The sequence below is a fragment of the Sceloporus occidentalis genome, unplaced genomic scaffold, assembly GCF_023333645.1.
Source record: "Sceloporus occidentalis isolate IW3139 unplaced genomic scaffold, rSceOcc1.0.p SCAF_4, whole genome shotgun sequence".
Classification (NCBI taxonomy): domain Eukaryota; kingdom Metazoa; phylum Chordata; class Lepidosauria; order Squamata; family Phrynosomatidae; genus Sceloporus; species Sceloporus occidentalis.
Window position 1 is genome coordinate 12,903,729 of NW_028316984.1, and position 16,207 is coordinate 12,919,935.

The window sequence follows — 16,207 nt, forward strand, 5'->3', positions numbered from 1 at the left end:
AGAGGTTTTTCTGTCAAACAGTTAGATAGGGCCAGTTAGAAAGAGATACAAGAACAGGGGCAAATAAGAATGGATAAAATCTTAAGAAAAATAGTTAGAGATAGGGTCACATAGGAATAGTAAAAAGGTTAGGGCTAGGGATAGATAAGGACAGTAAGTGAGAAAAAATTTGGGTTGATGGGAGATGAGAGTGAAGAAAGTGTTGTGGGGACTAAAATGTCCTGTTGTGTTGTACATGGAGCCAGCACAAGGCTAATTGTTTTAAAAACCTTCACTTTATATTAAACCCTGTGCCTGAATATTCTATATCTTACTTAAGGGAATTAGAAAACATATCCAGGGGTAGCCCTGTTGGCCATACAGCAAAGTACAACAACTTCCACAATCCACAAAACAGTGATGACTTTACTGAGTCAACCAAAATGCACAAAATGCATGATGCAAGCATTTAAATCTCCATTGGCTTCTTTTAATACCTTTTAAGGTATTAAAAATCATATAGGAGAAAGTCACAGGCCTACATTTTGTCAAGATTTTGTTGTTCTCAGTTACAATAGTATAGAGGGATATTTATATAGTCGGAAGCTATCCCTCTTTTTTGGAAATGTGGGCTCTGTGAAACAAAGAATTTTAAGTCCAGGAAATAAAAATTTAACCTGAAAATGTATTTTGTGCATTCTTTCTTTTATATGATTTTTAGCACCTTTGCCTAACGAAGAAGATGGCAGAGCTTTGAAAGTGTGCACCATATATTTTGTCCATTTTGGTTGGCCCAATAAAAGTATCACTGTTTTGTGAATTTGGGATGTACTTAAAAGAATTAGGTCATATACCACCAAACTGAATCTACTCCATATATTTTAATAAACACATTCACTGGGCCAGATTAGTAGTCACCTTGGCTCCAGAAACCAAATCCAGGGAGGGTACTTATGGGTAGAAAGCAAGCGGAGTGTTAGGAGCTCAGGGGTTGGAACTCCAAGGCCAATCTGGAGTAGGGAACCATTACACATACCTCAAACAAGCAGCAAGATTTTATATCATTCAAATTCTTTGGGGGCAAGATGAAGATATAAGTTACATGGAAAAAATGTGTTCCACATCTTCCCTGGTTGTGCATCACAGTAGACAACAGAGACAGAGAAAGGAAAGGAGAAAAACCTTCTTCTCTTACCACATGCCTACACTGCTACCATTGTCACTACCTTAAGCTATGGGAAAAGAAAAGGGAATGTATTTTGGAGCTTGCAGAAGCAGTGAACATTTGTTCAAAAATAAGATGGAGGTGGGCAGGTAGTTTTTTTATAGCCTTGCATTGACTCAGAATAATCACTAAAGCTCTTCTGATTTTTTTGAAGATGATCCTGAATAATTTCTGAGTAAGTTTCAGATAGCTCATCCATCTGTAACAGGAGCTGTGAAAGGAAAGCTACTGAAAATCTGAATTTGCATGGCAGCTACAAACTCATTGAGCCATTTTATGTGTACCCACTTCAAGCAAAGCTATCAATCATGACTTGTGTATTCTGTTTGAATGTTTTATGTGTTCAACAGCTTTGAATTTATGTAACAAAGCTGGTCAGAGAGACAGACACTTTATCTTACAGCTATGATATAAGGATTAATGCAAAGATATATGGAGTACTTTGAACCCAGGAGGGTGCTATATAACCACTAAGTTGTAATATCAGTTTCATAAAAAGCCAGAGGCTGAGGAGCACAGGAAGGAGGCACCTGTCACTGACCTGCTCTGGTGCTCAAGGACAAATGTAATACGGATGGTAGCTTGGTACCTATGTTTTGCACTTTTCTTTCAGTGACCCTGTTCACTGAAGTGCCCTCACACTTTCTCACTTTCCAGCTCTTCATTTAAGAAAAATGGCCACCAAATCAAAAAGGCTAGTGTATGTGCTCTACGCATAGATTTATGAACTGGTACATGGTCAGGCCCCAGCTGGAATATTGTATCCAATTCTGGGCTCCACAATTCAAAAAGGACATTGAGAAACTGGAGCATGTCCAAAGGAGGGTGACTAAAATGGTGAAGGGTCTGGAAACCATGCCCTATGAGGAACAATTTAGGGAGCTGGGGATATTTAGCCTGGAGAAGAGAAGGTTAAGAGGTGATATGATAGCCCTGTTTAAATATTTGAAAGGATGTCATATTGAGGAGGGAGCAAGCTTGTTTTCTGCTGCTCCAGAGAACAGGACAATGGATGCAAACTGCAGGAAAAGAGATTCCACCTCAACATTAGGAGGAACCTCCTGACAGTAAGGGCTGTTCGAGTGTGATGGAGTCTCCCTCCTTGGAGGTCTTTAAACAAAGGCTGGATGGCCATCTGTTGGGGATGCTTTGATTGAGAGTTGCTGCATGGCAGGGAGTTGGACTGGATGGCTCTTGTGGTCTCTTCCAACTCTATAATTCTATGCTTCTATGATTTTTTCCCATGACAAAGTAAATGCCCCTTATCTATGAAAACTAAATTTCCAGTAAAATAATTAAGTTTATATAAGCCAAATATCCTGAAAAATGGGAACAAGGGCTTATGTTTAAGTCACTTGCTAGCTCTGTGCCTGGTGATTCCCAAGGTATGGACTTAACTTTCATATTTCAGATGAGAAATAATTAACTCCATCACTTCATCATATATTGTAGTGTGCCAACAGACACTGAAGTGCTGATGCAACAGCTGATGCTTCAGGTGGAGGGACCTAGAAGTATGCAGTGGCTTTGGAGTCAATAGGTGTGACTGTGGCACATGTCTTTCTTTGTAATCAGCCTTTCCACGAAAAGCAACTTGTAACACCTTCAGATCAAGTGGAGAACAGGTCAAATACATATAAAAGAGATGTGGGCCTGGGACACAGTTTTCCACAATCACTTGAAACTGTGGACTTTTGCATGTCCATTACAAAGTAACTCAGTCTTTTCCTCTTCAGAAATCCTGTGGAAAAAGATGAAACTCAAGCCACCACTGTCTGTCACCCCGTGAGATCCTCACTGTTTCAGGAAAGTTGCAGAGAGAAAGAGAGAACCTGGGAACCTCCGTCACTGTCTCAGGTCCAAAATATTGTAAAATGAATTGAGGAGCTCACCTGTCATCACTCAGTCATATTATGGCATGTATCCTTTATTGTCAGTACACCTGTTTCTATTTATGAGAAATTAAAAAAAAATAGAGCCAGTGTGTGGTTGGTCCAGGACTGTGGAAGACCAAAGTTTGAATCCTAACTCATCCATGGCAACCTATTGGGTGCATCTGGGCAACTGATATTCTCTCAGTCTAAGAGGAAGGCAAAGACAAACTTCCTCTGCTTCAGAATAAATCTTCTGAATAAGTCTTGCCAAGAAACCCCGAGGACAGAGTAAGCCTAACTCTGACCTATGCCTTCAAGTCAGACTTGAGGGTACATAGCAACAACAGGCAATGAAAACCATGGGAGTTAACTGACATACCTAGAAGAGGATGAAGAAAAGTATTTTGGTCTGGTCTGGTTTGATTAAAAAAAAAAAAAGCTTCAGGACCAAGTCCAGAAAAACATTTGCTGTTACTATATCAGTAATTTAATTTCCACAGATCATCAGGGAATTATAATACAATTTATTCCTGTATCTGCAGGTTGACACGCAACTGTCTTGTAAGAGCTTTGCAATGGGGTTTTTTATTGATTTACACTGATGTACAAAATTGGTACCATTCTTTACTTCAAGCGTATAAAATGTTATGAGTATAATCTATATGGGGGTTCTTTTAAAGCAGACACATGAAAGAGTCTTTTTACAGATGCCTGGCATGATGCCTTCCTGGCATGCTGCCTCTGGTCTCTTAGTAGCCGTAAGTCATTTAATCAGGAACATAAAAAATTCTAAGAACCTGGAGAAGTGAGTTTTGGGTTCAAAAAGGAGTCAGAATTTCCCCCCATCTAATACTCTAGTGTAAAAAATAAAACAAAATAACAGCTTTCTTTTTCTGTAGGTAGCTATTTTTCTTGCTTTCTGTCTATGGAAAAAATGAATGTTCCAAGGCAGCTACAAAGGAAAGAATTCCCTCCCCCCGCCCCAAGTTTTGTTACCAAATGCATGATGGCAATAGCAACAACTCTAGGTGCTTGCCAGAACATACCTTTCCCAATAGTGTTCCCCTTGTAGAATATCCATGAATTATTTACAACACAAACAGAAATTAAAGTTGGGAACATTTGCACCAGCGGTGTGTGTGTGTTAATAATGATGAAGGGCAATGGTGCAAGACAAGCAATGAGTTTTCTTGTAGAGAAAAGAAACTTGTTTTAAAAGAGCCCACAGTTTTCTACTTACTAACCTAACAATGAATATTTCTCCTCCCTCCTTGCACAAAGAATGCTTGTGGATTGTTCAAATCAATCTAGATTTCTGCAAACCGACTAAACAAATGAAATAAATAAGATTGTTCAGAATGGAACAGAAGACACACACACACACACAAAATTTGATTTTACTCCACCATAAGTTGTTCAGTTATACTGTAGTCACAATGTGGAAACTGATAAACTATTTCAAAGAATAGAGGCAAGTGGTCAATCTGTATCATACTTTGAGGGAAATTGGTATTTTTGGCTAGGGAAAAAATGGCTTAAAACAATGATCTTCCAATGTCAATTTAACAGAAGCACAGCAACCAAATGAACTGCATTATGTTGTCTCACATGACTATAGAAAGAGTGTGGAGGAGTTCGTGTTTCCTAACTTCATTTCCTCTCCCTCTTCCTCTCCCTCATATCTCCCTTTATATTAGTTAATGAAATCAAGATGAGAACCAAACTATTCCTGATAAACATTGGAGTTTTCTTTGGGGAACAGTCACAAAGATGTCACCTTGCATCAGCCTTAGTCAAAGTATCTTTAATATTAAGGCATGCCAGCGCTTGGCACCTTGAAGGCTGAAATAAACAGAGGAGCCTATCATCTCTTGAGGTTGTTAGTGATGCATGATAATATAAAACAGACGTGTACAAAGCTTTTGGCTAGAAATATCAAACAAAATAATACAGAGTGAGATGGACCAACATTGTGATCCCTACGGACCAGGTCAAGTGCAAAAGCTAGGGCAAATGTGAGCAAACATGAGCAATTGAATATTTAAATCATCTCTTGGTGGAAGACAGAATTTTGCCTTTTCAGAAGTAGAAGAAAGTAGACATAGCATCAATAGTTCACTGAGAAGCTAAATGCTAGATGTCAGCAAACTGTACAATATATTAGGCTGATCAATACAAGCAGCCCTCTATTAACAAAGCCTCTGACAAGGAAGCTCCTTTTTACAATTTTTTTCTGCCTGCCCAGACACCCTTTTCTTTTTTGCCCTCTGACTATCTTAATGCATTTGGGAGGATGGTCAGGGGCTGAAGAAATATGACAGCATGACTGCAGCAAACAGTGCAATAAAGATTGAGCGGGGAAAGAAGAGGATTCTAGTCTAGCCAATACTGCTGTTGCTGTTGCTGTGTGTGCCTTGACTACAACAAACAAGCTAAACAGCTAAAACCAGAATTCCTTACTGAGTATGCATGCAAAGAGGAAAGCAGGTAAATCTGTTTAATCAGCTACACCCAGCAAGATTTTGAAAAACATGGATCTATAACTTGACCACCAAAATGGAAATGATAAGGAAAGTGGAGGCTGGTGAATGAACAGGTCGTCTCCAGAATACTTACATAGTATACATGTAGCACCGTGATTCCCAGACTCTGGTCCTCCCAGTGTTTTGGACTTCAGCTCCAAGAAGCCTCAGCCATCTTGGTCAATGGTCTGGAATTCTGGGAGGTAAAGTCCAAAACAACTGGAAGACCAGAGTTAGGGAATCGCTGATAGTAGCATAAGAAAGTGTAGGTGGAACTCAATAAAGCAGACTCTGTGGATTGGTGGTTGTTGAGTCCAGGAACTAGGTAAGTTATCTGCCCTTGATATGGTTTTACACACACACACACCAGAAAAAGCAGGCTCATAGACCTAGATCCACATCTGTCACTGGAGGTCCAGGTAGACTCTGTGGCTTGGTGTGCTTGAGACCAGCAATGATTTGCCAGCTACAGCTCTTCCTGAACAGGGATAATTTTGCCATTGAAGTTCATGCCCTAGAAACTGCAGCATGCTCTATGTGGGGATGCCCTTAAAGAAAACATGGCATCTGCATCATATAGAGACTGTAAAACATCAGTCTTGAAGGCTTGCACTGGCTGGTAATATATTACTGGTTCAAATTCATAGTGCTGGCAACGAATTGAGAGAAATGCAACTTTTTTTGCACAAAAAGACATTGTATTTTGCACAAAACAGAACTGGTTTATTATTGTTACAGCAGCTGCTGCTGCTGCTGAAAGATTTCTGTCTTTCTACTTTCATACAAAGATTCCAAAAAATCTCACAGAGGTTGAACCTGACCCTCTGTTGTCGGTGGGGTTTTGAGGGTTTTTTTTAAGTCAGGAATGAGGAAAACTGAAAATATTAACATCTCTAGTTGTTAGGTGTTAATGTCCCATCTGGAGGGAAAAATATACTAGGAGAAGGGCTAAAATCACCTAAAACAGGGAGGTGGCTTGGACCTATTTTATTCTTGGCTTCAAAGCGTTTGATGTTTTATCTCCACTCACGTCCACAAGGCTCCACCAAGACAAACATGAAGGCTTTTTGTTCATGAGACGAGGTACTGGTTTATGCCTGCCCTGGTATAAGTGGGCTCTACCCTCCCATGCTCCATTCTTTGGACTGGCCAGGAAACAGTATTTCTTTCCCAGATTCTATCTTTTAATATAAGTAAATCTGGTTCCTTGTTCAAAACAATTGCCAACACAGCATAAGCTTAAAAGGTCCATTTACACAGAAAAAGGAGTGCTGAATTAGGCACAGCTATCTTTTTATCTGGAAAACATGTTCTATGACTACATTTTATTTTCCATTAAAATGGGCTCTCGTAGACATGAACTGAAATGATATTTATGTTTCATTTCACAACAAATCCCTTTTATCACGGCCAGTCTTTTCCTAAGCTAATGACAAAAATATGACAATTTTAAGATTTAAGGAACAATGCTGTTTCTTACAGGAGATTTGACTGTGGGGAACAGTTAACTCTTTAAAATTAGCATTCTCCAAAGATAAACAATGTTATCAGGACCTTACTCAATGTTTTCTGACTGTTGTTATCTAGGGATGTATTGCTTTGCTAATTTTGCTCCTGATGGAAGCAATGTGCAATTTTAGCAGTTTTTCTTCCTCTTGTGATAAAGTTTTTAGAAACTACAGGTTTTTGAGGGCTATGTATAATTCAGGACACATTCTAGACCAAACCAAATGTACATGTTATGGTATTTTTGCACAAAAACCAGCATTTTTTCCACAAGTGCTTCTTGCAGAGAAAATGATGGTTCCTGTAAAACCACGTGTGAATTTTGGAAAAGTATGTTTTGAACTGTGAAGATTTTTTTCCAGTCCAGTCCTTGTCAGAGTTTCCAACATTTGAGAAATACCCCCCTGTGTGAGGGAATTTGCATTTTAAAAATACTAAATTTTGCATTTACTCGTATATATTGAACTATAAGTCAACCCCACACTGTGACCCATGGATAGATCAACGGTTAAACTTGGAGTCTCCTTCAGTGTATGTATGTGTGCGTATGGCAAGAGTGACTCTCACTGATGCTTTTTTCATCATTTCAGCCAGATGTGCAGGTGGGAGGGGGACTCTTAAACAAAAAGCAATATTAATCAATCCCCCAGGACTCTATCTGCTTGGCTCTTTCTTGCTAAACTCCTCTCTGCATGGCATGGAGAAATCTGAAAGAGCTGCTACCATGTTTCCATAGTGACCTGTAAATAAGTCAACTTGCGATTTTGGGGTCAATTTTTGGGCATACATTTTTAGACAAGAAATATTTGAATTTATGTGTGGGTCAACTTCAAAGTTCCTTCTGCACCCAAGATGGTAAATTTACTGATTTTTGCATATAGCTCCCAGAAGCCACAAATATCATGATCACTGACTATGCCGGCTGGGGGATTTGGGGAACTGAAGTCTCTTAAGAAACTGTTTCAAGCTATAAGGAAGTTGTAATAGGCTGGGCTGCTTTTTAGATTCTGTTTGTCTCATTTAAGCTTTTGGAGTTGTAGAGATGTATCAGAGTAGCATGTTAGGAAAATAAATGCCTGTTTGCTCTGGAAAGGGAGCCAGCCTAAGTGTAAACAAAGATAAGATGAAGGTAATAGATAGCTTATAATAACAACAATCCTGATAGTACAAGGTTACTGGCCCAGTGTCAGCAAGATACCTTCATACACAGAATCATATAGTTGGAAGAGCCCTCAAGCGCTGTTCAGTCCAACCTCCTGTCAAGAAGGAAGACACAATCAAAGCACCGTTGACTGATGGTCATCCAGCCTCTGTTTAAAAACCTCCAAAAAAGGATACTCCACCACACTCCAAGTGTGTACACAAGAAAGAAGGCACCAGTAGGTTAGGACATGTGCACTGACTGAAAGAAATAGAATAGTCATGCTGCCTACCTTGCCTCAGATCTTTTCATTGGCTAGAGGAGCAGGGGAGGAGAGGCTAAACCAAGGATGAATAGAATATAAAATAGAAACCTTTTGGGCAGTAAAGCACCACATTTTGCTCTCCACAAACTGGTCTGCCTCCAGGTTTCTGCCACCAGGCGACTGCTGATAACCAAACTCCTACATGTGGTAAGATCTTCCTTTCTTGGGAGATTATCACATTTTAAAGTAAGCAGACTTCCCTCTTCTGTTTTGAAGTAGAATGCGGGATGCAGCCTGGTATTATTACAGAGAAAATGTCGCTGATGTTGCCACCTGGCTGCATCCTGCCTAAAACCCAGCTAGAAGCTGCACTCAAATAACCGATTTTCAAAGTTGGGAGCTTCTCAACTTTGAAAATTTGCCATCTGAGCGCAGATTTTAGCCAGATTTTAGGCAGGATACAGCCAGGCGGTAGCATCGGCAGCATTTTCTTTGTGATAATACCCGACTGCATCCCACATTCAACTTTAAAATTGATAAGGTAATTTGGCTTATTTTAAAATGTGATAAGCTCCTCAATGAAACTAGTTATTTAATACTCAACCAAATACAGATTTATAGATGAGATTAAAGAGGCACACTAGGAGACGGGGTGTAACACTTTGCTATATAATTCTATTAGGAGCATAAAACTGTGCCTAGACTGATTTAAGGTCTATGTAAGCTCTGCCGCTGAAGACAGAATATTTATCTATGCTGTTTGTGCTACTAGAATAAACCTTCGTATTAAAGCTGCAATTTGTTTTCCTGTTAATGTCCTGATAAACCAAACTTAAGAATACCTAAGGGTGCTGGTCAGATTATTGGATAGATCTGAGTTCTGTAATGTTGGGAGCTTAGGTTACCAACATGACAACTCCTAGAAATCCTAAAAGGTTAGACCAGCAGGTATAAGGCAAAGAACTTTCCATCTTCTACTAGATATAGGGGTAGAGGAATCGCACCTGTGTCAGAATCCACCCCAGTGCCATATACTCTGGCTATCAGTGGCTTTGTAAACTCTCAGGCAGAGGTTTGCTACATCTGTTGGCTGATATTCTTTTAGGAAAAGAAGCAAGGGATTGAGACTCTAGACCTCCTCCAATGAAAGTACTGGTTCTGTCACTGAGCTATGACCTCCAATAGCCATAAGACATTCTATTCCATTAGTTCAACAACACTGTTAGGGAAAAAATTAATTATGAACATAGAATTATGGGCACCATCATACTGTAACTTCATCCAGGAAATGGCAGTTCTACTGAAACAAATCAAAATATTTCATTCATTGAATATTAAGTGACATAGCACTTGAAAGAAATTATTTGTGAGCTCCCTAGGCTGCAGCCCTAATTTGCTAGGATAATAAAGCCTACAAGGCACTGTAGAGCAAATTGCTTATAATAATAGATACACAAAAGTCATGGACTATCTCGTAGAACAACATGTTCCAGCAAGGAATTTTTTTTTTTTGGGGGGGGGGTGCTTGTTAAAGCAAAGTTGTGCATTTCTCACAAAGAAAAATAGCCTGAGTACAAAGTTTATAATGGGTTTTACATACCATAAATTCCTGTTGAAATACAGGGGAATGCCTGCAAGACAAAAAAAGAAAGAAAGAAGAAGAAGATGTAAATTAGGTTTTTCCACTTAGAATCACTTATTGTACAGAATCATTTGCTAAGAGGAAACCACAAGCTGCTTAGTGTAAAGAAATCTCTCCATTTAAGTCAACAGGTCCTGATGAAAGACACCTCTGAGTGCTCAAAGAAGTGCTCAAGAAACTAGGAAGCCATTTGCAATTTTCTCTAAGAACAGATAAGGTCCCATAGCACTTTGGGGAAAGGTAAACATACAGATCTTTCTTGAAACTAGTTAAAAGGGAGGAGGGACGTGGGAGTTCTTCCAAAGAAAATGGCTTCAATAATCAAGAACCTATTACAAAACAATTGGCTTGCAAGTACTTAAAGGAAACTAGGGTGAGTGAGGCCAGCAGAGATTCATTAAGAACAAATAACAAACTGGAACCTTTATTTGATGTGGGAATCTATTGAGCAGAAAGATACTTGGCATCTTGGCTTTCAGCAATATTTCTCAAGAAATTCTCCTAAAGGAGAGCCAAGGAATATTCGCCTAACATACTTGAATTCTGCCCTTCCATCTCCTAAAACATGGTTTTCTTCATGTCTTTCTCATAAAAGTCCTGTGAAACTGATTAAACAGAGAAAAGCCTTCCTTTGGAAATTAAGTCTTTCTTGTTCAAAGACAATATGGAAGGGAAAAGGAACTCCACCACACCTATTGGCTTTGATGTCCTAATAGTTTCTGCCCCAGACCTTTGCACAGTGGATAAAAAGGTTGGAAGAGGAGAACCATGTCCATCCAAAGTCTCTGCACAAACTTTCTTGTGTGCTAAATTCCCAACACTGGGAGAAAAGGACAATGTGTTTGATCACCTACAGCTAGGACAGCTGATGGGTGGATCGATTGCTGGAGAAGCAGTGAACCCACTCACGGTTTTACTGTTGCTCTGCTCAACTCTGTTCATGCTGGACCTCATCACTTTAGAGGCCTGACCGAGTCCCCATGCACTTTTGAACTCAAGTATATATTCATTGCTCCACAATAAACAGAATACAGTATAGTATAGTACAGTACAGGCCTCCATAACCACGGATTCAAGCATCCACAGCTTGAAAATATTCCAAAAAATATACAAAATTTCAAACAGCAGATCTTAATTTTATCATTTTATATAAGAGGCACATTTGACTATGCTATTACATTTAATGGGACTTGAGTACCTACAAATTTTGGTATCTATGGAGGGTGTTGGGACCAAACCCCAATGGATAGTACAGTGGGTCCTTGCTATCCACTGGGGTTTGTTTCCAGGACCCCAGTGGATAACAAAATCCATGGATGTTCAAGTCCCATTAAACAATGTCCTAATAAATGTCCCTTATATACAGTGGCAAAATGAAAGTTTGCTTTTTAGCTTTTTCAAAATATTTTCAATCCATGGATGCTTGAAGCTGTGAATTTTAAAAAAACTGGATACAGTCAGCAGACTGTATATTCATTGTGAAGTTGAAAGCTTTCATGGCTGGCATCCATAGTTTTGTGTGGGTTTGTCCTTGTGACTGGAGCATGGCTTTGGCACAGCTTCTGGCCTCTTAGGACGCATGCATCATTTAAACAGCATACCTCCAAAGTGACCTGAAGCAGCTTTATTATGGCCTGTCTGTTCGGGCCCAGAGTATGAGAGGATCATAAATCAGACATCACAGTCACATTTCCTCTGGGTACTCTGGAGTCAGCAAAAGGGCTCTACTTTGCAAAGGCAAGATGCCACCACCTACAGTGACTTGATTTTCAGCAAGGAACACCATGCTGCCAGGACTGGTAATTATCAACCACCATTTGACTCCCCCCCATTTTATTATTTATCCTACATTGTTGTTGTTGTGTGCCTTCAACTAGTTTCTGACTTATGGTGGCCCTAAGGCCATAAAGCCTATCATGGAGTTTTCTTGGCAAATTTCTTCAGAGCTGGGTTGTCCTTGATACTTGTTTGCATTTTCAAGGAAAAATGACCGTGGGCAGCACTACAGAAAGTACTGGACTTCAGTGTCCTTAGTTCTTCAGATTTTCCTGTATTCTTGTAGTTATCCTCGTAGTCAGCAAGCTTGCCTGCTGGCCAGCAGTTTCTCTTGAGCAAGGAAGTAAGAGATAATGAGTGGCTGCTGCAGATTCCTTTCAAAGCCCTGTTTTATTTCACATTCTTCATTTCTCAATCTCTTTTTTTGAAGCTGGTCCAGAGTCTGGAACTGCGTACTCACATTGAGGTAGGAAGTAAACCAGCTGATTTGGCATACTTCTCCAGGAAGAGGTCTGGAATGTTCTTATTTACCCTAGATGTGATAGAACAGCACTATAATCACAAGGCTCCTTCCGACTACCAAAAAGAGATGGGGCCTGAACAGACAGGCCAAAATAAAGCTGCTTCGGGTCACTTTGGAGGTATGCTGTTTAAATGACACACACATCTTAGGAAACCAGCATTCCAGTCCTTAGGACTGGAGTGTGGCTCTGGCACAGCTTACAGCTTCTTAGGATGCATGCAGCATTTCAATAGCATACCTCCAAAGTGACCTGAAGCAGCTTTATTTTGGCCTGTCTCTTCGGGCCCAAAGTTACTGTCTTACATTACCTAGAGGACCGCCTCTCCCCATATAATCCGCCCCGCACACTCAGAACATCTGGCCAGCAACTATTGAGGGTTCCAAGGGCTAGATTGGCCTCCACTTCTAGGAGGTCCTTTACCACCTTGGCCCCGACCCTCTGGAATTCGCTGCCCGGAGAGCTCCGCTCGGCCACTTCCCTGGCCCAGTTCAAGAAGGGAGTAAAAACCTTCTTGTTCAGAAAAGCATTCCCGGATATAGGCTCCAGTTAGCCTTCCCCCCTCTGATAGCACTGGCATGCTGGCCAGAACTGTTTTATTGTGATTTTAACTGTATTGTAGTTTGATTATGTGAATGTGTTTTTATTGCTGTACACCGCCCTGATTGCAAGAAGGGCGGTATAAAAATAAAACTTTTATTATTATTATTATTTACATTCTAATAGTGAATGTGTCCTCTCATTGTGGCTCCTTTTGTAGCTTGAATTGCACCATCCATGTAGAAAAGAGGGATATCAGTAGGCTGGAGGGAAGCATATAATTTTCAGAAGTGCCAAAAAAAATTGCTTACTCTCTCCCCCTTTAAATAAATCCAAGCTGAGCCCAAATGTGCCACTCTGAGTCCTACTACTGAATACGCTTGATGGCCTTGGAACAGTGGCTGATCAGTGTGGCGAAAACAGAAAAGTGAGTGCAAGGTGATATGGGGATCATGGCTGGCTGAAACAGTGAAGAGGAATATAGCTTGCATTGGAACATTTTATTATGCATCCCTCTAGTTAATACACCGATAACACATTATGAGGTAGCAGTGTGGAATTCTGATGAGGTTTGTTCCTTATCTACCATCCTTATAGATTATTTGGATAAAGGGGATAAAAACACAGATTAAAACAAACTACAGATGGTGAAACAAAAACGGTCTCCAACATAGCCTACTAATATTTGTAAAAGGAAAAATTGTCTAAAGGCAGTAAAACAAAAATATCAAAAGTATTACACAGAAGCATTACACAGATTGGAAGCTATACAAATTGAATTGAAGTTCAACAATCTGATTTTGCAGAAAAAAGCAAGGACAAGTATATATATATGTATATATATATATATATATATAAAAAAATTATGAAGCCACTGTATATGAAAATGCAAGTAACATATTGCTTGGACCTTATAATAAAATTTGTGGCATTTTGGATTCAGTTGGGATGCTTTCTTTTCAGTAAAATTTGGTGTACAAATGAAGAGTCATAGTGATGGGGGGGAAAGTTGAAAAAGCATGACATAGGGAAGAAAGCTGAAGGGACAAAGTGTTCTTATGCCTTGAAAACAAATTAAGGAATAATATGGCAACAGTTTGCTAAAATTTAAATAGCTGTCATGGCAGGAAATGGAGAAAAATGGTTCACAGTTGCTTTGGAGGACAGGCCAATAAGTATGGTTTGTGGTGCCAGAAGTTACATTGAAGTTAAATATTATGAAGTACTTCCAAACAGTAGTCGAATTTACATCACTGAAAGTCTTCTGAAAAACATAAAAACAAAATGAAAACCCACAAGCTGTTCCTTGAATTTTAAAGGCAGTACCACCGGCTGTTCCAAAGTGGTAGGAAAACTTCCAACATGTTGAGAAAGTTCAGGTTATTTATTACATTTTTATCCTGCCTTTCAAACAGTTTTTGTAAAAAATAAATACCCTTGGAAACCAAAAGCATTTCACAAAGAAGCAACAGAACTATCACAAGATTATTATTATTGTCGTTGTTGTTATTGTTGTTGTTGTTTCCATCCCACTTGTTTCCTAGACTGGGATTCAAAGCATCTTACAATGATTAAAAAGCATTGTATAAAGAGCAAGGAGCAAGGAAACAAACAGGTTTAGAGTGGCACAGTGACCAGATGGGAAAGGCCATGATAGTGAAACAGTCCAGTTCACTCAGTCCAGTATGCAGGGCTGACATCAGGCTTCAGAGACCACAGAAACTGGGGGGAAAGGGGGCAACACAAAGCACCAAAGGATACATTTGGTTAAATATGCATTTGTGCGAATGCACATGTGGATGTGGGTTTGAGGTGTTTTGTTTTGTGGCAGTTTCCCTCTCAGGACAAATAGAGGCCAGGAGAGGGGTTTTGTTAGATTTGTGGCATAAATAGAACCCCCCCCCCCCATGCATACATCTTAATTCCACTATTTCTGTCCACACTGGGGTCTCTCATTGCTTTAAAGCATTTATATCCCACCTTTCCTCCAAAGAGGTCAAGATGACTAAACAAGAACGAAACCACCCTTATAAATTCTAGAACCAGTAGCATCACTAGGGGTGCGGACCACACAGGGTGACACAACAGAAGGCAGGTGACACCTGATTAGTGCCCCACCTCTCCATCATGCACCATGGCATGCGACAGGGAGGGAGAAGGCCTGATGCCACCCCAATCCCTGCCACCCGAGCTTTACATCCAAGTAGAGCCTGGTGCAACAGGGACTGGTGCGCTGGACCTTCTCCCTCCCTGCCATGCAAGGCTTTACTCATCAGTTGGGAGCACACTTTTGGCTCTGCCCCCTGCACCAGGTGACAACCTGGTGTGTGATGCCAGTCTCAAGAACAGAGCATTCCTTTCAGTAACATCCTAACAGCAGGAGAAATTAACAGTTGCTCAACAAACTCATCACAAATATACAAACATGCATCTAAGGATGAGGACAGGAATCCATAAAAACATCTAGTAGATTTTTTTCTCTTTGCATCTTTGCAGCTATGGAGATTATCACACTTACCTTATCCCATCTTTTCTCTGACGGGATACATGCATGTTTAACTGTCAATAATGGATCTTATCACATTCTCATGAGCCTTGGCATACGCAGCTCATATGGAACCTGGGCTTATCCTGCGGCTTTTCAAGAAAATCCCATCCTTGAAAAGCCATGAGATAAACCTGGGTTGCATACAGGTTGCATACGGGCTGCATAAAGACAGCTTTGGGAGAATGCAATAAGATCCGCTATGGACAGTTAAACACACATGTATCCCATTGAGGAAAAGATGGGATAAGGCGCATGCAATAATCTCCTGTATTTTAGAATATCAACACAGACTTGCAGTAAATATAAAATGTAGTTTGGCTGTTGAAGAACTGCCCATCCCTTTTCTATTCACCAGCCAAAGATCTGAGGATGATCCTATATCCTACCATATGTTGTTAGGATCACCTGCAAACATATACATTGGGAGAATTTTTCATAAACCCTGAAGTACGGTAACAGACAAAAGTGCCTAGATTAAATGCATGCACAGTTCCTAATGTGTCTTGTTGTTGCTTGAATTTTACTCAATATTTATCTGTTTCTAGGACACCTTTTTAACCTTCAGTACAAAACATGTGTCCAACCAAGTACATGTACATCAAACTCCAAAATGGGAGTTATCAGGATTATTGAGCTTGAAATGAATTCCAAGACACAACCATTCTAGC

General features: G+C 40.0%; 1 protein-coding gene across 5 annotated transcripts in view; it reads right to left on the bottom strand.

Moving 5' to 3' along the window:
* LOC149313515 (ADP-ribose glycohydrolase MACROD2-like) overlaps positions 1-16,207 on the bottom strand; it is a 1,160,252-nt gene that overhangs the window by 471,187 nt on the left and 672,858 nt on the right. For all 5 annotated transcript variants that reach the window (XM_089519240.1, XM_089519238.1, XM_089519239.1 and 2 more), the window contains exon 7: positions 10,113-10,143. In XM_089519240.1, the coding sequence (XP_089375366.1) occupies positions 10,113-10,143 (31 nt within the window). The remainder of the gene's footprint in view (positions 1-10,112; positions 10,144-16,207) is intronic.